This window comes from Lampetra planeri, chromosome 25, assembly GCF_965212315.1.
Source record: "Lampetra planeri chromosome 25, kcLamPlan1.2.h2, whole genome shotgun sequence".
Lineage (NCBI taxonomy): Eukaryota > Metazoa > Chordata > Hyperoartia > Petromyzontiformes > Petromyzontidae > Lampetra > Lampetra planeri.
The window spans coordinates 11,833,076-11,853,425 of NC_136131.1; the positions used below are offsets into that span (position 1 = coordinate 11,833,076).

Sequence of the window (20,350 nt, forward strand, 5' to 3'; positions counted from 1 at the left end):
TGCTCCTAAAACGCGTTTTGTTTATTTGTGCGCACAAGGCCGACGGTGCCTATTAAGCTGTGTTGCACAAAAGAAACGGCGTCCCCTACGAATAGGAAATATTTAATGCAATGGACATTTAAAAAAAAGGGCGCCGCAAACATCCACTGAATAAATGGAACACGATTGGGCTCGGTGCGGCAAAAACAATTCGCGCGCAATGCTCGCTAAAAAAATATAAATCGTTACAGTCGGCACATAGGCTATCTTTTTATTTTTTCAGCTTTAAAATACAAATACGACGACCAGCATTCCCAACCTAACACATACGCAAAATTAAGCTCCATATATTAATACAAAAACATTACAATAAATACAACCAAATCATTGCGCAATTCGCTAAGGTGCTATAAGTCTGTACAGGTTTACACAATATACAAATATGTTATATAAAAATATAAGCGTATGCACGTGTAAGCGAACACACTAACAAGAGACAGTGAACGAACACAACAGCGGCTGTAAATGTGGTACACGTTATGTTCCAGTGGCATTCCTACTTAGCAGGCGTGTGTCTGGATTAATTGGATTTTGTTTTTGCATAGCGAAATGAAATGTTTTAGACTCGTACACAAAGCACGCCGGACCAAAGACAGTGCCCAGCTATGAATTCTAAGCATCATTTGGGACACAAGAAACTTCTGAGGCTGATCAAAAAACGATTCAAATCACAACCACGCGTAATCCTACAAGGGGAAACATAAAGAGAAAATAGAAAATCTAATGTTCTCGTTCTAGATTTGTCCATGGGAGCTTATAGATTGTACAGTTTGACTATGAAGCACAGAGATTAAAAATGTGATTCGTAGCAAATGTAATCAGGAGTTTATTAATAGATGAACTGCATTGATAAAACAACAGTACCTTGAAATTATTTCCAGAGGAATCATATCAGAAAATTTCTGCCAATACACCGAATCAAATGTAATGATGACTTTACCAATTAATACAAAGTTGTCATCAATGCACCAATGGCATAATTAGTAATGTATACTGCAGACTGCTAAGAAGGCAAAAAACATGCAAACTTAGAGAATTATTATTTTTTAATTATCTTATCCTACACAGTTCATGAATTCCGTTATGATGTAAACATAAATTGTTCCAGCCCGTGTAATATATGAGAGCATTTAAACGCGTTCGTGAAAGTGAACTTATGCATTTGCCACAATTGGCAATTAGCAAAGCCGACAATTTCGTCTGGTCGCAGGAGTTTTGCGCCGTGATACTTCCACGTGTCCCGGCACCCACTGCAAGGACTGAAATGCTAATCCGATGTGCTCAGTGAGCACAAGACAATATATATGTATAATTTTGTTTACTTCGCCCAACAGGGCGTTTTATTTATTTCTCAGCTGAAATAAGGATTCTCTTCCAGTAGCGATGGCGTGACATCTCCAGAGGCACAGACACGTGCATGAGGCCAGTGTAAATTGCTAACTCTATCATCGCGCGCTGTTTACCCAGTGATTTACGCACAGGAATGATCTTGTCATTTCGTGACAAGTTTCTTCATCTCCATAATCTTTCATAAAACCATTTCATTCTCTCTCGATACGCCTATTATAACTTTAAACACACGTTTTGAGCATGGCGGTTTTTCACTCGACTAGATTATTATCATCATCATCATCATCCGAGGACATTTCGCTCACTTCTACATTCCCGTACATCATTACAGTTGTGTGACTAACGTCGCCTGGGATCCGGGGGAAGTACAAAACGCCTGGACTCCGACGTCGGAGACGCATCTCGACCTCCGCTCGCCGCCGCCGCGGTGCGCCTCAGCAGTAGAAGATGAGCTCGGGGATCTGTCCGCCCTGCACGCCGGTGCCGTTGGTGCTGTCCGACGAGCACTGGAACTGGAAGGTGACGTTCCCGCACGTCACCTCCGTGAGGCCCTCCTGCCCAAAGTAGCTCAGTTCGCTCCCCTCCAGCACGACGCTCGCCGTGTAGAAGGCGTCGGGCTCGATCCGCACTGGGTGCTCGAACCAGACGGGGAAGGTGGACGAGGAGCCGTCGGAGGCGAAGGTGGTCTGGCGCTGCGCCAGCAGCCCGCCGCCCTGCCGCTTGAGCTCCAGGCCGACGCCGTACTCGGCTCGCTTGCCGCTCGAGCCGTACAGCCCGAGGCCCGACAGGAAGACGCGCTGGTCCACCGCGAACTGGATCGAGTCGCAGCGGCCCCGGTAGCGCCACTGGTTGCTGCGGTAGGCGCAGCTCTGGAAGCGGTGGCAGCGGCGCGGCGGCAGGCCCGCCCGGCCCTCCGTGGGGAAGGGCAGCGAGGGCTTGAAGCGCGCCGTGTGCCACAGGAAGACGGCGTTCACCTCGGTGGGCGTGAGCAGCCCCGACTGCGCCACCACGTCGGCGAACTCCTCCACGCCCATGGCGGGCACCCGCAGCAGGTGCAGGGTCCGGCCCAGTGCGCGGCGCCGCCCGGCGGGCGTGGGCGCCAGGCCCCGGCGGGCGCACTCGGCCTCGGCCCAGCCGAGGGCGGCCTCGAAGACGGTGGCCTCGGCCGCGTTGAGGGTGTCGCGCGCCACCACGCTGGCCAGCGTGGCCTCGTCGAGCTCGCGGAACGCCTCGGAGCGCAGCGCCAGCTCGGCCTGCGCGTCCACCACCTCCCAGCAGTGCTGCGTCAGCTCCGGCTCGCCAAAGAGGCGGCCCTGCGACAGCAGCGTGCACGCGTTGGCGGCGCTCAGCTCCGTCTCGAGGAAGGCCACGCAGGCCCGCGCGAGGTCCGGCACCAGGTACTTCTTGGCGGCGTACAGCGTGGCGAGGGCCGTGTCGGCGTCCAGCTCCATCTCGTCGCAGTAGAGGTAGCTGCGGGTGGATCGCGGGAGAGGGAAAGAGGTAAAGGTGCGGCCCTGCTCGTCGTGAAGGCTTTGTTTGAGTTCGATCGCTTAAGTATAAATGTGTGTCGCCACCAGCCGACACGGCCAAGTAGTAAGGTTTGTGACATAAACAAAACGTGCCAATTAGTTTTATTACTCAGCCCACCGGTGTGTTGGAGAGTAAACCCACAGCATCTACAATGCGAGTATGACGTTGTCGGCACGACGCTCCTAGTGGTGGACAAGGGCCTCCCCGCTACAGGGATTTCCGGAGAGCTCCTCGAAAAAAATAATACGTTCTCACCTCCCACGTGGCCAAGACGTCTTGGGAGAGGAGGGTGAACCCACACGGACAGAGAGTGTGCAACTGGGTGCTCGGGCTCCTAAACATTTGTTTACTTAATGCGGGAGGTGGGACGGTGGCGCAGTGGTTAGCACGCTGTCAACGTGGCGACCCGAGCGACATATAAACCCGTCCTCAGTGCCTCCCCCCCCACTTCACTAACCCGCGCTGCCCAGCGTCGTGACGCAAGTTCAAATATTCTAAACATAACACGTGCCGCACAGCACGGCGTGGCGAGGCGTTGCTCCGGCAGCGGATCGACAAAAGAGGCGGCGCGCGGCTGGGCCGCCGGGGAGGCCGGGCGATGCCGCGGCTTTGCGTTACCGGAGCAGCACGAGGAAGGCCGTCGGCTCCACGTCGGGGATGTGAACCTCGTGGCCGCTCTCGGCGAGGCCGCCGTAGAACATGGCGTAGAACACCGAGCTGCCCACCGCCAGCACGTACTGCCGAGACACAGACAAGCGCCGTTAGCGAGGGACGGCACCCGCGAAGGCCGGCGCGGCACACGAGCGGGCGGGTGGCTGGCACCACGCCCGGCCGCCTTTGTCTCTCCGGTGTCGAAGCTTACGACACACCGCACCAGGTACTCATTTGAGGCAGAGTCGACCTAGGGGAGGCCTAGGACCGATACAGATAATCGTCGCTGGGGTTGGCCACGAGCTGGAATAGAACTCGGGTTGCCGGGTTCGGAGCGCATTGTGCGGACGACTGCACTACGGCTCCCCACGGACCACACACACGCAGCACGGGCAGGGTGGAAGAGGAGGTCAAAGGGCAGGGGAGCTGCCACTGTGGGTGCCGTGGCTCAGACAATGGGTAAGAGAGACACCCACAAAAACATTTTGACAAAAAAAATCGTGGAATTTTTCACTCCGTGTTTTTTTTCTCGCTCTCCCTTCAACGACACGCGATTGTTCATCGTTTTGACGACAGAACCTTGAAAAAGAAACACAAAGTGCCTGCCCTTTATAGCTCAAAACTGAGGCAGTGGCCAGGAGTCGCATCGATTCATTGCAAGTATACGGCGATTCAACAAAATGTTTGGCGATGCTGCATTGCCAGCGGTACGGTGCACAAGCAGAATTAAGAAAAAAAACCTAAACACATTCGTCAACAGCGCCGTGGCCTTTAAAAGTCAAATAAATAATAGACAACGTATCGGGCAATGACCCTTTCTTCAAAGCACATCATTTATGAGCTCTGAAGAAGGGCCATTGTGCCACGTCTCGTTCTATTTCCACACACACACACAGTAGTATGGTAGCATTACGATTATCCGTGGCGGTGTGGGCCCGCGAACTTTGCGGAGCCTCTCTGCAATCTACCCAAGAAGCTCCGGGAACCGTTCGCTCATCGGCAGGCCACCCCCAACTTCCACCGTGAGACGGTGCAGCTGCTAAGAGGCGGCAACAGCTGACATTCTGTGATAGCTGGCGCCAAACTTTGCCACTCGCCCCCCTCCCGCATGGCCTTGTACTTCCGATTCCGTTCGGAATCAATTCTGTTTCGATGACGTACAGTTCTTTATTGCAAGGCCCGTGGGCCACTGCCAGCCCCCTGGCGGCCTTTAGTGGGGGCCCCAACAATACACAAAAGTAAAAACACCCCCCCATCATCATCGTCGTCGTCATCGTGCTGCTGTTAAACCCGGCAGTGGTTTATAATGTGTGGGGAGCGGGGGGCCCCCCTCACACTGAAAATGTCGAAAGTCCCCCCCCCCACCCCCCCGGCTCTGCAAATGAGCGAAGGACCCTGGTGAACGCGTACGTCATCGCAACGGAATCGCAAGGGGACACATAGGATGACGCACGCTCACGCTCACGCACGTCACCGGAACGGGATAAAGGGTTCAAGGCGGCCGCTGTGATTGTCGTCCGAGTCCCGGCGCCCCGTCGCCCCGTCGCCGTGGCGCGACGGCGCTCACCTTGTGTGCGGGGATGCGCTTGGTGGCTCCAGGCGGCCCCACCACAAAGTGCACGTCGGCCATCATCTCGCTGTTGAACATCACCGCGTTCCTGCACCGACGAGGGTGGGGGCGGGCGGGGGAGAGAACATCGGCACACTGCAGCCCGACTTACTATGCAAACATTTGTCCAGCGCCGCTCATCTTAGATTCCACAAACACGCAGCATATGCCCAAACACGCAGCAATCACACATCCTTGTTTGCTAATTAGCGAGGACGGAAACCAGAAGGATGAAACAAATTTCAATGCGATTTTTGTGTGAAATATATATATATATAATGTGTGCCACTAATGTGTACGCTGGATCTACGAGTGTGTTCCAAGGTGCTCATTTCTGTTCTCACTCTCAAGACAACTGAAAGGAATGCAGCACGTGCTCTCACATTGCGATACGGTTTAGGCTAACGACAATAAGTGCTAATTTTGCTTAGCCCATGTCTGTTTTCAATGCATTATGATTTAAATTTTCCACAGATGTTGGTAAAGTGGCACAGAAACCACTGCAAGCAATGCAAATTGGTCTACTCCTAAATACGTGAGCCTTACATCCAAGAAACTCTACCTTATCGTATTACAAACACCTGCACTGAGTATTGCTTCATACGCAATACTCGGTTTCCTGTGTCGATATATATGATAGGTGCATGTTTATTTGCAAGCATTAACTTGACAAATGCATCCAAGTGTTGTGATATATGTACCGAAATCTACACGGCAGATATTATCAAGTCATTAGTGTAACCCTTCATCACATTCGTATACTGACATGCACCCTCAAATGTACAGGAACCCCACTATAAAGGATGAGCTCTGCTCTCTATTTGTATACGCACAATATTGTTTTAAATAATTTCAACAGTAGAATATCCCCCCTCCCCACCCTTTAATTTAAGCATATATGGCCAGTGCTCAAGATTTTCATTTCGGAAGATAACAGACAATTTGCGACCTGCATCCATAAACATTTTAAAACACTATCATTATAAAATCTGAAACGTGCCTATAAAACACAATGGGTTTCAAAGCCACTCTGTCCATCCATCCGCCCACCTCTCTCTTTCTCACTTCCCGACGCGAACCCAAGAACCAGCCATGATGATGCATGGCCGGCTTGTGGAGAGGGGCCCTCCCCTACTCCTGGGTTGTGACTCGGCTCACGGAATCGTTATCGGTAAATACGGAGCCAAAGCGCGGCAAGAAATGAAAGCCGACGCGCAAACTGACTGCATAAATAAAGAACACAACGGCAATCTAAAATACGTGCGCGTCTCTTTCTATGAGAATTCGCTAGAACGAGCTATTTGAAATTAGACCCACTTGTTCGCAAAACGAGCAAATGTTCACGTAACGAGCGAGGAGACCGGTCGATCGCAATGCGTTCCGTGGATGGGTGGATGGGAGAGGGGTGGGAGAGGGGTGGGTGGATAGGAGAGGGGTGGGTGGGTGGATGGGAGAGGGGATGGTGGGTGGGTGGGTGGGAGAGGGGTGGGTGGGTGGATGAGAGAGGGGATAGTGGGTGGATGGGAGAGGGGTGGGTGGGTGGATGGGAGAGGTGTGGGTGGGTGGATAGGAGAGGGGATGGTGGGTGGGTGGGAGAGGGGTGGGTGGGTGGATGGGAGAGGGGATGGTGGGTGGGTGGGAGAGGGGTGGGTGGGTGGATGGGAGAGGGGATGGTGGGTGGGTGGGAGATGGGTGGGTGGGTGGATGGTAGAAGGGATGGTGGGTAGGTGGGGGCGCTAAATAATTGTCGAGGCTGAGGACAGGCACCTGGAAGCACTTTGGTGTTATTACCTTTTATGTTTTATTACTCTATTTAAACAATTAAAAAGTGTGGCACATGTTTTGGGGGCTGAAACCTCGGCTTTGAACATGAGAGTCAATGAGAAAACGACGATCGAATTTTCGCTTAACGAGCAATTTTCGATGAACATTATCACCGCTCGTTCAGCGAGACGCGCCAGCATTTCACTTTTACAACCTCTGGACTTGTGCCACCCCCGTCACAGGTGTAAAATGTACAGCGAGGACACCAAATAAGGTGCTGCGTTGTCGCGCGACTCTAAGATGACCTCGCCTTCACCGCTATTCTTGGGGCAATTTGGGTAAAACTACGCACAGCACCGGGCAATACATATTTAAAAATACACCAGCACTCAGCGTCACTCTTATCAGATGAAATAGTTTCACTTTAGTCGAACTGCTTGCTGCCCCGTTATAGATGGCCACTTTCTCCCAAATGTTGAGGGCAGACTTTGTCTGAATTTTTTTTTTATTAAAACAAATCTGTAAATTTAAAAAAGCTGATATCTGCCATATGATTTTCTCATGCAAAGGTGACCCCATTAATATAATACGTAAAGTAAAGTTTACTAGTCACAAGTTGGCATTATCTTTTGTATTGTATAATACCACATTGCTCTTTTCAACGCGTGATTATAGCACTGATATATGTAGGGTGGTACTGCATTGGCAGCGGTGCACAGGCACACACAAAAGCATTTTAAAACTCAATAAAATCGTCAATAACACTGTGGCCTTTAAAATAACAAAATTACTTAATAGGTGGCATTTCGGTTAATGGCCCTTGTGAAGAAGAAGGGCCATCGCCTGTAACGTGGCCTACGATAGACTGTGTTACCCTTTTGCTTTTCAAGGCAGTGTTATCGACGAATACGTTGAGTTGTATGTATATTTATACAGGGAACAGCTCATACTGTATTCCAATCCGTGTGTGTGTGTGTGCATACAAATATGCACATTATGGTAGATTTAGTGAGTTTCCATAAAAAATATGGAAGACTGTCAAAATGTTTTGAGCACATATGTACATTAAGCATACACTTCAATCGTTTAAAGACTGTATAATCGCCACTAACATAAGTGCAATTATTTTAAAACAATTCCTACAATCTAATGGTGCTCTGCAATCAGCACAGTATTACGCCGGCATGACATCTCACTCTCATCTTTCCGTATCTCCACCCCTCAAATCGGCTTAAGGCGGTGCTTAATAATATTTTTCTTGACGTGTGTAATGTAAAAAAAGAATCCAAAGCAGCTTACGAATGCGGCCGACATATTTGCGGTGCCATAACAACACGCCAGCGTACACCGATTCGTGAGCTGCGTTTCTGCGGTGCAGATGTTGACGACGCAGGCGGTTATTATGTCACCTTGTCCAATTGTGAAACTCTGGTGTGGGCAGGTGTGCGTTGCGAGGCGACATTGTCAGACGCATGCCTGTTGGGCAATGCAATCTGTTCCAGGCTCCGGCCGTTCATCAGCATGAGTTGCTAAATCTTCTGTGATTTCAGCACTCTGTTGTTTTTGCCAGGTGAGCAGAGACTCAAACCAATTTCAGTCCCTGTCATTCGGAGGGCCCAACAATCTGGACCACACCAAGTCTTGAATGTGACAAAACACGCGTGGCTCTCTTGTTTATGGCAGCCCGCAATACTCCCCGAGTTGCATTGTCTTGCCTGTGCTACAATTTGTGCTGTTCAGGGAAGCGCAGGTTACATCAAGTTTCGACAAGGGACAATGGTTTATCATGCAATTAAATGGCTTTTAAAAAGCCATTTAATTTACGAGTCAGCCAGGTTGGAATGTTTACACAATGACCTTTCCTGAGCATTGTGTCAGGACAAAACAAGCTTGAAATTCTACTCTTAAAGCTGTCCCTCGATTGTGTCATTGTTCGACTCACAAACGGGTCTGGCGAGGGGGGAGGGAGGTTTAATTGCAGCATGTGGCTAACAGATGCAAAGTGGAACATTATTGCAGTTCTATTTGCATGTGTAGGAAGCAAAGGAACTTACGAAATAGCATTTTTTGGGGGGTTGGGGTGGAATTAAAATTTGCACCGATATTAGTGGACAAAAATGCATTTGTGAGCCGCTTAAAAAAAATCGTGGGCTTAAATTCAATAACCTGCAGCAGGCACTGAGAGTGTTTTCACATCACCGATCGCTCTTTGCGTCCATCACCCGCAGCCAATGGACTGCGGGCCTAAAATGTCAAACGCAATACAAAGGTCAACCTCCGCACGGATGATCACAGATTAACGCACGTCAAGACGAACTGGGTGGAACGAACTTTGAACCGGATTAAACGCGCCGGTATTGCGATATCGAACCAACACACACACGTATATATATTCTGGATGCACGTCTCTGCCACAAAAATAGTTTGGCAAATCTGCCACAATTCAAAGTGAGATGTAGGTGGCTCAGTAGATGCTACATTCATAGTGCATCACGTCGTGGGTATACCATTTTCAAAAATGAGTCGAGTATAATAATAATGCATTAGTTGCTGTGGTCAGTTTGTTTCATCAGTGTTTTATTTGAAATTGACTTGGCACCACGGACAGAAGTGGAACTTGAGCGGAGAGCGATGTAACAATGAGAACCCCGCGGAAGGGCCTTGAGGTTGCCTCACAACGTGCCGGAGACGTCCCCCGCCCCAGGTGCTCGCTGCAGCGATCTGCTGCCCACGACCACGAGTGGAATACAAAGATCCCCCGTATAGCCGTGACAGAATGTTGGGGCAAGTGCTGTTAGCGAGCACCTATGAAGGCCGGCACGGTACACGAGGGGGTGGATGGCCAGCACCATGCCCGGCCGCCTTTGTCTCCCCAGTGGCGATGTTTACACATCGCACCAGGTACTCATTTGAGGCCCAGGACCGGTTCTGATAATCGTCACCGGTTTTGGCCGCGAGCGGGAATCGAACTCGGATGGCCGGATTCGTGGCGTAGCGTGGCGCTAACCGCTACACCACCGCTACCCAAATTGTCTCACAATGTGCCGGAGACATCCCCTGCCCCAGCTGATCGCTGCAGCAATCGGCTGCGCCGCAGCGCGAGTGGAATAGGAGGCCACACCCACACACAAACTACCTCCTTTATCTCCGAAAGAAGAGGATAGATTGATGACCAAGCTGAGGAGGTCCAATTACATTGGCAATGTCTCCTCCATTGCCTCACAAAAGAGAGATAGCAAGCGCTTCTCTTTTGTATGGTGAACGATCAGATAATAAATGAAATAATAAATTAGAATACAGGGTGGTGGTCCACGTCTTTTGCGACCCCCGATTAATTGACCCCCTCCCACCAAGCATGTTTTCTCTTTTGCTTCTTAATTTCTGTTTTCACACACACTGGAATACAAAAATATGAAGTTTTAGAGAATTAAATGGGGGGGTCACACGACATCTGCATCACTGTATATTTAGTAAATTCATGATGTTAGTAAATCCACGAATGCCACCATTGCACTGAGATTATTTTGGTGCTATAGATGTCCAAACGATGGGCCACTTCGTTGAGCTATCATTTGTGGGCAGGTCGCTTCTGAAAAATAAGTTCATACCTCGGTGGGCTTTGCCTGGTAGGATGGGGATGGTTTTGTGTTGTATTTGTACGTGTTTGGGTGATTTGTGTTACCTTTCTTGTACTTGGCACTCCTATCATGGTACATGTTGTACTGTTGTTGTAACGTTATTACCCGCCCTGACTGCACATCTGTGAACAAGAGCTTTATAGCTCATCGGATTTCTCCAGTTGAACTAAATATTCTGAACTGTGGACAGGCGAGCAGTAGCTGCGGCCACTGCGTGCGTCACGTGGGCCGAGAGCGACTGCTCGCTACCCTTGGACAGCTGCCCCATCATCACAAGGCCCGGGCCGTACGCCGTCAAGACAAAGAGTCGCCACTGAAAGTGTAGTGGGATGCAGAGGAGGAGGAGGAGCAGGAGGAGGTGTAATACAGCTGCAATAAGTTAACAGCAATGAGCTATGGAGGAGCTTTAGCTTATTAAAAGTAGGACCACTCTCCCTCACGTCTCAGGAAATTCAACGTCGATGCATTGCCCTTCGTCAATCCATGCTTGCCCACGCTGGTCAGTGCGGGTTTGAAAGTGAGAGATGCGTGGATTTTTTCTGCGGCGTCCCCCGCTGCTTTTAACATCGCCTTCCACATCCTATAACACCTGTTATGCACGGTTGCCCACCGAAGCACTGTTAATGGTCAACTCCTTTTTGTGTCTCAACCTTGCTTATTTGCCCAGGATCTGACGATATCGGGCACGTTACCGGTCAGGTGATCGTGATCATAATTTGTGTTGAGACGCAGAGCAAAAACAAAATCATTATGGGCAACTCACACCTCGACGGCCAAATCACACGACACATTTGCGATGTATGTATGCATGTTGAACTTCTTTCGCCCCGTACATAGCCAACCGCACTAATGGGAGCTGCGGAGAAAGGACAACAAACTCACCACGAAAATGAGTTATAGAGCAACAAGCTTTAAATTTAGATTTCAAAGTGCAAAACTCTCGTGGCTTCCGAATATCGAAAGGAAGAGCTTTCCAGAAGGACGGAGAAACGGATCTGAAAGTGCGTGATGCAGTGACCGTCTTTGTTCATTTCCCTATTGCCGTAACAGAGTCATTGCCACATCCTCACCATGACTGAAAATAAACACTTTACTATTTGTCCATTAGGTCCTGTGAGAAATTCAACAGTAAACCAACCGCATGGATTTCAACATCACTCTGTTGAAAGCTGAATAAGTGAAAGTATTTGCACTTTTACTTATTAAACGTGAAGAAAATCCACAGCTTTCATACATTTTGTGTATAGACCAAATATACTCCGACATTCTTGTACGGCGATTGTGCACGCACCATTGAAATGCTTTGTCGTGTGAGAATATTTCATGCAGAGCTATATCGGAGATTTCGGCATTCAGACCGCAGTGGTTTTAATAATATCTGGAATATAAACTTTAAACAGCCACGTCTACTTACAACAATGACCAAATACAATGGTAGCTGACTGCTAAACCAAACACACCAGTCTGCCCAGCCAATTTGGAAGATAAACACCGTTTAATAAAACGGTAAAGGTGCAGCCCTGCAATTTTTTGCTCACGGGACTGCTGATAAAAGGACCTCCCCACTGGAGGAAGCTCTCGAGAACCCCTCTAGAGGGTATTTGGCCTACTCTTCCACGCTGGCCAGACGTCTTGGAAGAGGTGAGAGTACCCACACTTCACCCTACCACAACCATCCTCCATTCGACTACGGTGTCATACAGTACTGATGGGTGGAAAGAGGTGGGGGGGCGATTTAAGAACGTGCCAGTTGCTTCAGCTGCCACGCCGGGAGGTCAAATCGAATGGGCGACCTCTGGGTTGCAGGTCCAATGTGCTGACCGTGACTCCACGGCTGGATACAACTGCTTTAGGAATCAGGAATCATCTCGGCAAACACGCACACGTGCGGCACCTTAATGGCGATATCATTAGCGCACTGTTGTTGGTCGTGTTTTACCCCTACAGGTCTGAACTTTAAAGCTGAGTTACAATGTACGCACGTATGTACAACTTCTGTCGCACCGCACGTAACCAACCAACGATCGGAGTTCCACGTCGTTCTTGCCAACGAGGGCGTGCGTGCGAAATCCCACCACGCCGGTGGCCCCGCTGTGCTCATGCGACTTCTCCTCTTGACAAGGCGTTCATCGTGGATGACGATGGGGATGTCACGTTCCTTTGCTATCCTTCCCTCGCACATGAACTCTCGCACGTGAACCCTCGCACTGAACCCTCGCATGTGAACCCTCCCACGTGAACCCTCCCACGTGAACCCTCGCACTGAACCCTCGCACTGAACCCTCGCACGTGAACCCTCGCACTGAACCCTCCCACGTGAACCCTCCCACGTGAACCCTCCCACGTGAACCCTCGCACGTGAACCCTCGCACTGAACCCTCCCACGTGAACCCTCCCACGTGCACCCTCCCACGTGAACCCTCGCACGTGAACCCTCGCACTGAACCCTCCCACGTGAACCCTCGCACTGAACCCTCCCACGTGAACCCTCGCACTGAACCCTCGCACGTGAACCCTCCCACGTGAACCCTCACACTGAACCCTGCCGTTCCGTGCAAAACGCACGAGGCGCGTGTGAAGAAGCTTTGGCGTGCCACCACCACCCAGCCAGCCGTGAACTTGTGCTAACAATTGCAGGTACTTAATCTGGACGTCAGCTCCCGCAGCCCGGACTGCTCGGTGGAGGTGAAGCCTTTTTATTATTTCTCTCTCGGCGCAACGCGTTCAGACAAACGCCACTTGAATTAAAGAACGCGTGCCGCACGCCCCCCTGTTTGCGTTGAGCAGCACAGAGGGGAGACAAAACATGGGTGCTGCGATATTGTGAAGAGGAGTTGGGGGCAAAGTGTCATGATTTAATCTGTACTAATAATATTGATGATGGGTATTTTTGTTTTCCAAGGACGGCCTTTCACCGAGTCACGAGACTCAAGTTCCACCTGGATCACGCGTTATGATACTCGGGTAATTAATGACTTTAACGAGTGTTTGGCTTCGTGTGTAAGGTCATCGGATACACAAGAGGGGTCGGGGAGGGGGGGGTTAATGCTCGAAACTCCGCACAGATTCAAGAATCCACCGTTGTCCCACCGCCTTCTGGCCGGTGCATAGATGTAGGAGAAGAGTGCAGTACAACGGTGGATTTTGTTGCACTGCCACCCTCAACACGGTCTCGCGGCAGCCTAGAACGACTTGGTTTACTTACGGTGATCAGCCAAGCAGGGTGATCAGCCAAGCAGGGCGATCAGCCAAGCAGGGTGATCAGCCAAGCAGGCTAAGCAGCGCGAAACAAAAGTCCTGCTCAGCTTAAACCAAGCTTCAGCGTCTGAGATCTGATGCGACTGTGCAGGGCGACTGGACAGTCCGGCAAATACAACGCAGCAACAAACTGGACCGCACATTTTCGCATTTAAATAAATGCCATAAAGTTGGAAGCTAATGTGGTGGAGTTACAGACCTGCAGAGTTCGTCCGTGGGTGCTCAAGGAGGCTGAGCCCCCCCCCCCACAACTCACCGCCCCTTCTAAATCCTGACAATCAAATCATACAATGTTGGTGCAACGTTTAACACCAGCAATTGCCACTGAGTGATGGGCGTCACAGTCGTGAGTCACGTACAGCACCCGCTACGGAGCCAGAGCAGAAATCACGACAAAGAGCCGCATGGTATCCTTACTCACTCATTCCTTACTCTCTCATTATTTCAAGTGTGTTCAACATCGATGACTGCACCCCCCCCCCCAAAAAAAAACTCACCCACCCCCTGTGTTATTATTGTATCTCCTACACACAGCACACTTTAAAGCAGGGTCATGCTACTGACTGGGGTGGTCTTGAAGGATAATGTCGGGGGTCTATTTGTACTGAACTCTGCCATGCAATCACGAACCGTCAATGACGTGTCTTGATCATCGTTCCGGGAACGACAACAAATGGGGTAACGCCTCCCTCTCGAAAGCGACTGTGTGTGTGTGGGTGAAAGCCTTTCACTCGGAGTGAAATCATTTCGTCGTGGCAGAGCGCGATATGGATATGCGGAGGGCGGCGATGAACTTTGTGTTGGTTTGCACTGCGGAGTGAAGATGACGAAGCATCGCCCGCATCACCCAGCACCACCAAAGACGCCCCGCTGGGGAAAGTGCTGTTTGCGAGCGCCTACGAAGACAGGCAGGGTACACGAGGGGGTGGGTGGCCAGCACCACGCCCGGCCGCCTTTGTCTCCCCAGTGGCGATGTTTACTACGCACCGCACCAGGTACTCATTTGAGGCTGAGTCGACCTAGGGGAGACCCAGGACCGGTTCAGATAATCGTCACCGGATTCGTCACGATGCGCGCAAACTGCGACACCACCGCCACGTGAACACTGCCCACCAGTAAGGGTGGTCACGTGATCACTGCCCACTAGTAAGGGTGGTCACGTGAACACTGCCCACTAGTAAGGGGGGTCACGTGATCACTGCCCACTAGTTAGGGGGGTCACGTGATCACTGCCCACTAGTAAGGGTGGTCACGTGAACACTGCCCACCAGTAATGGGGGTCACGTGATCACGGCCCACTAGTAAGGGTGGTCACGTGAACACTGCCCACTAGTAAGAGGCGTCACGTGATCACTGCCCACTAGTAAGGGTGGTCACGTGAACACTGCCCACCAGTAAGGGGGTCACGTGATCACTGCCCACTAGTAAGGGTGGTCACGTGATCACTGCCCACTAGTAAGGGTGGTCACGTGAACACTGCCCACCAGTTAGGGGGGTCACGTGAACACTGCCCACTAGTAAGGGTGGTCACGTGAACACTGCCCACCAGTTAGGGTGGTCACGTGATCACAGCCCACTAGTAAGGGGGGTCACGTGAACAGTCCACCAGTAAGGGGGGTCACGTGATCACTGCCCACTAGTAAGGGTGGTCACGTGAACACTGCCCACCAGTTAGGGGGGTCACGTGAACACTGCCCACTAGTAAGGGTGGTCACGTGAACACTGCCCACCAGTTAGGGTGGTCACGTGATCACAGCCCACTAGTAAGGGGGGTCACGTGAACAGTCCACCAGTAAGGAAGGTCACGTGATCACTGCCCACTAGTAAGGGTGGTCACGTGATCACTGCCCACTAGTAAGGGGGGTCACGTGATCACAGTCTACTAGTAAGGGGGGTCACGTGATCACTGCCCACTAGTAAGGGGGGTCACGTGAACACTGCCCACTAGTAAGGGGGGTCACGTGATCACAGTCTACTAGTAAGGGTGGTCACGTGAACACTGCCCACTAGTAAGGGTGGTCACGTGATCACTGCCCACTAGTAAGGGGGGTCACGTGATCACAGTCTACTAGTAAGGGGGGTCACGTGATTACTGCCCACTAGTAAGGGGGGGTCACGTGAACACTGCCCACTAGTAAGGGTGGTCACGTGATCACTGCCCACTAGTAAGGGGGGTCACGTGATCACAGTCTACTAGTAAGGGTGGTCACGTGATCACAGCCCACTAGTAAGGGGGGTCACGTGAACAGTCCACCAGTAAGGGGGGTCACGTGATCACTGCCCACTAGTAAGGGGGGTCACGTGAACACTGCCCACTAGTAAGGGGGGTCACGTGATCACTGCCCACTAGTAAGGGGGGTCACGTGATCACTGCCCACTAGTAAGGGGGGTCACGTGAACACTGCCCACTAGTAAGGGGGGGTCACGTGATCACTGCCCACTAGTAAGGGGGGTCACGTGATCACTGCCCACTAGTAAGGGGGGTCACGTGAACACTGCCCACCAGTAAGGGGGGTCACGTGAACAGAACGTGGCCAATTCGTCACTAGTACAGCACTAGTGTATAGTGTAGTGTATAGTAGTGTATAGTGTAGTGTACTAGTACAGCACTAACCGGTGTGTTGGAGAGCCAAGCCACAATATTTACAATCCGAGTACGACGTTTCGCCAGTAATTGCAACTAGCTTCATCAGGCGGACAGCCAGACTTGTGGAGAAAGGACACTATATTATTGATGATATTGGTCGCGAAAGCCCACGTGTTAAACAGCCACGAACATGACCATGGCGTTCACGTCTAAATAAAAAGGGATACAGACAGGGGGGTGAGGAGTGGTGAGGCTCTGGAAAAGCGTGCGCCAAGTGTTTGGAGTCGCTGATTTATCGGCAATCTCGTGGCAGAAGAAAAGCCATCGTCAGGGCAGGGAGTAAGACGCATCAGCAGCAGCGCAGTTGGGCAGTGGGGAGCGAGGCAGGCAGGCGCCGTCCGCCGTGTATGGGGGGGGGCAGTGGGAGGAGGTAAGTGCGGTCGGCATTGTCTCCAGTCGTGTGCGCGCCTGAATAACACAAACAGACAAAGATCCCCCGTGTCGGCTTCACAAGACTGCTGACGGTGCAATTGTCTCCCCAGTGCCGAGGCTCTACACACAGCACCAGGTTCTCATTCACGGCTGAGCCGATCTAGGAGAGGCCCACGACTGGTTCGGATATAGCTCGTCACCGCTGCCGGCCGTGGCAGGGATTCGAACCCCGAGTTCAAAGTACGCTGCGCTAAACACTGCGCCACCGCTCGATACGGTACAAAATGCAACTTTAAAGGGAACGTTTTGCCTGTATTTACTCACACGGACACGCACAAAACAACACTGCAGCTACCACAGACATGGTCCCTGTCTTGCTCATCGTGTAACCTAGTTCCGTGTGAGCCCGTTTTACTCGAGCTACATCGGAGCGACATCACGTTGTCAATCCACTGCTGGCTGAAAGCTCTTCCCACGCCGCTCATCCATACTTCACCACCCTGGCCAATGCGTGTTGATGAAGAGGTGGGGGGGGGGGTTGAGGGGGAGTGAGTTACCGGACTGGTTCGGACATTTCTCGCTCGCCGATGGTGGTAGCCGTGGAAAGGAATAGAATTCAAGCCGCCGGCTTCAGAGCGGAGTGCACGAACCACCACCGAGTTCACTCAACAAACAACGAGCGAACTAACAAAGTCCGCCATCTGATTTGCGATCCGGCAGTAAACAAAAACCGTCACCACAACAGCCTCCAAGTGACGGCGCTTGTGCCAGGCTAGGTGCACTCCCAGGCCACGTGAAGTGTCAAAGGCTCGCTGGCAAGAGGTGACGGGGCAGACCCGGGTGGCGCCTCCGTCTAAGCCGACCGACATGAGACTCGAGGCTGGGAGATTATTAAGAGGAGCAGGTAAGGGCGCAGCACTGCAATTGCCTGCTCGCGCTGCCGCTAGCAGAAGGACCTCAACGAGACCGGGACTTTTTGATGTCCCTTCGAGTCGGGGTATTGTCTGACCGATTCTACCACGCTGCCCAGACGTCTCGTACGATATACACATTAATGTATTAAATAACAACACTCGTGTTGAAATCATCGCACATCTACTCGCAACAACAACGCGCGCCGCCGCGGAGTGATGGCGCGTGTCACGACGCACCTCTCCCTGATGGTGGAGTAGAGACCCTGCCAGTCGGTGCTCTTGCTGCGGCTGCTCCTCGCGTCGTTCTCCGCGTTGTGGAACTGCAAACTCGACGCAGCCGACGGCGACGCCGACGCCGCCGCCGCCTTCTTGGCGAGGAACATGTCCCCGGACATGTTCACGGCGTCGCTGGCGAGTCGGCGCTGTGAGCGCTCACACGCAGTGAGCACTCACACGGGCGGGCAGCAGCAGCAGCTCACACGATGCTGATGCTGCTGCTGTTGTTTCTGTTGTTGTTGTTGCTGTTGTTGTTGCTGCTGCTATTGCTGCTGCTATTGCTGCTGTTGTTGTTGCTGGTGTTGCTGCTGTTGCTGCTCTTGTTGTTGCTGCTGCTGTTGTTGCTGCTCTTGTTGTTGCTGTTGTTGCTGCTGCTCTTGTTGTTGCTGCTGCTCTTGTTGTTGTTGCTGCTGCTGTCACAGCCGCCAGTAGCGGCTGGTGGTCGTCTCTAGTGGAGGCGAGGAAATGTCATGACCGGGCAGAGAGCAAGGCAGCGTGTGTGTGGTGGTGGGAGTGTGTGGAAGTGTGTGGTGGGAGTGTGTGGTGGTGGTGGGAGTGGTGGTGGTGGAGACGGCCGAGCGGACACAACACAGCCACTGCAGCAGCAGCAGTGGCACCACAGCTGCTGCTGCTGGCCCCGCCAGTCGTCTCGGTGCGGGGTGCACAGCAGCAGCACCAGCAGCAGCAGCACGCGTGTACCCCCCTCCTAGCCAAGTCTCCTACTCTTGAGTCAACACAAACAAACTCCTCTCGAGTCAACACAAACTCTTCCTCCTCCTCCTGCTGCTTCCCGAAGCGCCGTTTCGCGTGTCCCGCCGTCTCCCTCTCTCGGCGCCCCCCCCCCTAGACACCGCCACCTGTCTCTCTGTGTCGTGTCTCTGTGTACCGCGTCTCTCTGTACCGTGTCTCTCTGTATCGTGTCTCTCTGTATCGTTACGTATCGATATCTCTGCGTTACGTATCGATATCTCTGCTCCGCGGCGTCGACAGTTACTTCTCCCTGTCCTACTAGACGCAGCCTCTCCCTCTCTCTGCGGGGTGTTCCTCTGCCGCCTGCCAAGTGCGCCTGTGACGAGGAGGAGGGAGGAGAGAGGCTGCCTAGCGCAGGCGGGCACAGGCGTGGACACGGAAAGAGTCTGGGCAAGGAAGAGGCTGAGTTGTTGTGCACATGGCCCCCTCTCCTCCTCCTCCTCCCGGCAACCCGATAGCACGATGATGCTGCGGCTCGGCAAGCGACGGCACAAAACCCTGCTGATGATGCTGATGATGCTGGTGGTGGTGGTGCTGATGATGATGATGCTGGTGGTGGTGGTGGGCTTCTGAATTAAGCGACGCGTGCCCGGGCACATTTGCATAACCCACAGAGGAGCGTCCCGGCGAATGGGAGAGCGGCGATGATGGGCGACGCGACGGGGAGGAGGAGGGAGCTGGGGGGTGAAGGAGTCGCCAGGGAGGTGCTGGGGGGGGGTGCTGTGTGTCGGGGTTGGGTGTGGGGCATGAATGAAGGTTGCGTGTGGGGGGAGGAGGAGGGGCGTGTACGAGGCTGGCTGGGTGTGCGCTGCTATTCACGGGACGTGCCGCGTGTCCGTCTGCCCGCCCTTGTGTGTGTGTGGGTGTGTGTGGGTGTGTGGGGGGGCGGTAGCCTAGTCGCGGCTAGCGCGCTGCGCTACGGACCCGACCACCCGAGTTCGATTCCCGCTCACGACCAACACCGGTGACGATTATCTGAACCGGCCTCCTCTAGAGCGACTCAGCCTTATACGAGTACCCGGTCCGGTGTGTAAACATCGCCACTGCGGAGACAAAGGCGGTCAAGGCGGTGGTGCTGGTCTTGGCGGGTCTTCATAGGTGCTCCGCTAACCGCACTTGCCCCAACAGTCTGCCAAGGCTATAAGGGGCTGGTGTCTTTATCTTTGTGTGTGTGCGCGAGGCTGTAGCGGCGTTGTGTGTTGCGAGTGTCCGGCCGGTGACGCCTGCGCGTCTGTCCACTCGTGGGACGCAGCGGCGGCGTCGTGGTGGTGGTGGGCGAAGTGACTCGCACGCTCCACCACCATCACCACCACCGGCGCTTGGCTAAAGTGGCTGGGGAGGCAAGGGGTAGTGCCGTTGCGAAGAGCAGACGCGAGGTCACTCTGTAGGCGGCTACTCGTGGGGGTGCTGCGGTGTGCAGCCTACACTCTATCTCGCTCTCCGAAGTGTTCGTTTTTGGTTGCACCAGGTGCTGTTCGGTATGATGTCCGACGTTTCGCTCCATCTTATTGGCAGTTCTCCCCCCCCCCCCCCCCGGTTTGTGTTTTGTATC

The 20,350-nt window shown here is 52.5% G+C and overlaps 1 protein-coding gene across 1 annotated transcript; it reads right to left on the bottom strand.

Moving 5' to 3' along the window:
- Positions 1–236: 236 nt before the first annotated feature.
- On the bottom strand, positions 237–19,444 carry LOC144727469 (BTB/POZ domain-containing protein 6-A-like). Its single transcript, XM_078606327.1, has 4 exons — positions 18,010–19,444; positions 5,138–5,228; positions 3,538–3,656; positions 237–2,859 (listed from the first exon to the last, which is right to left on the bottom strand). Exons 1-4 carry the CDS (start codon positions 18,165–18,167, stop codon positions 1,824–1,826), a joined length of 1,404 nt encoding a protein of 467 aa, XP_078462453.1. The 5' UTR covers positions 18,168–19,444; the 3' UTR covers positions 237–1,823.
- Positions 19,445–20,350: the final 906 nt, after the last annotated feature.

What these genes read in the sequence shown, in the direction of transcription:
- LOC144727469 (XM_078606327.1), bottom strand. Translation starts at nt 18,167, where the DNA reads ATGTCCGGGGACATGTTCCTCGCCAAGAAGGCGGCGGCGGCGTCGGCG. An exon ending in TACTCCACCATCAGGGAGAG is followed by an intron (nt 5,229 to 18,009) that starts GTGCGTCGTGAC and finishes TCGTCGGTGCAG; the next exon opens with GAACGCGGTGATGTTCAACA. An exon ending in GCCTTCCTCGTGCTGCTCCG is followed by an intron (nt 2,860 to 3,537) that starts GTAACGCAAAGC and finishes ATCCACCCGCAG; the next exon opens with CTACCTCTACTGCGACGAGA.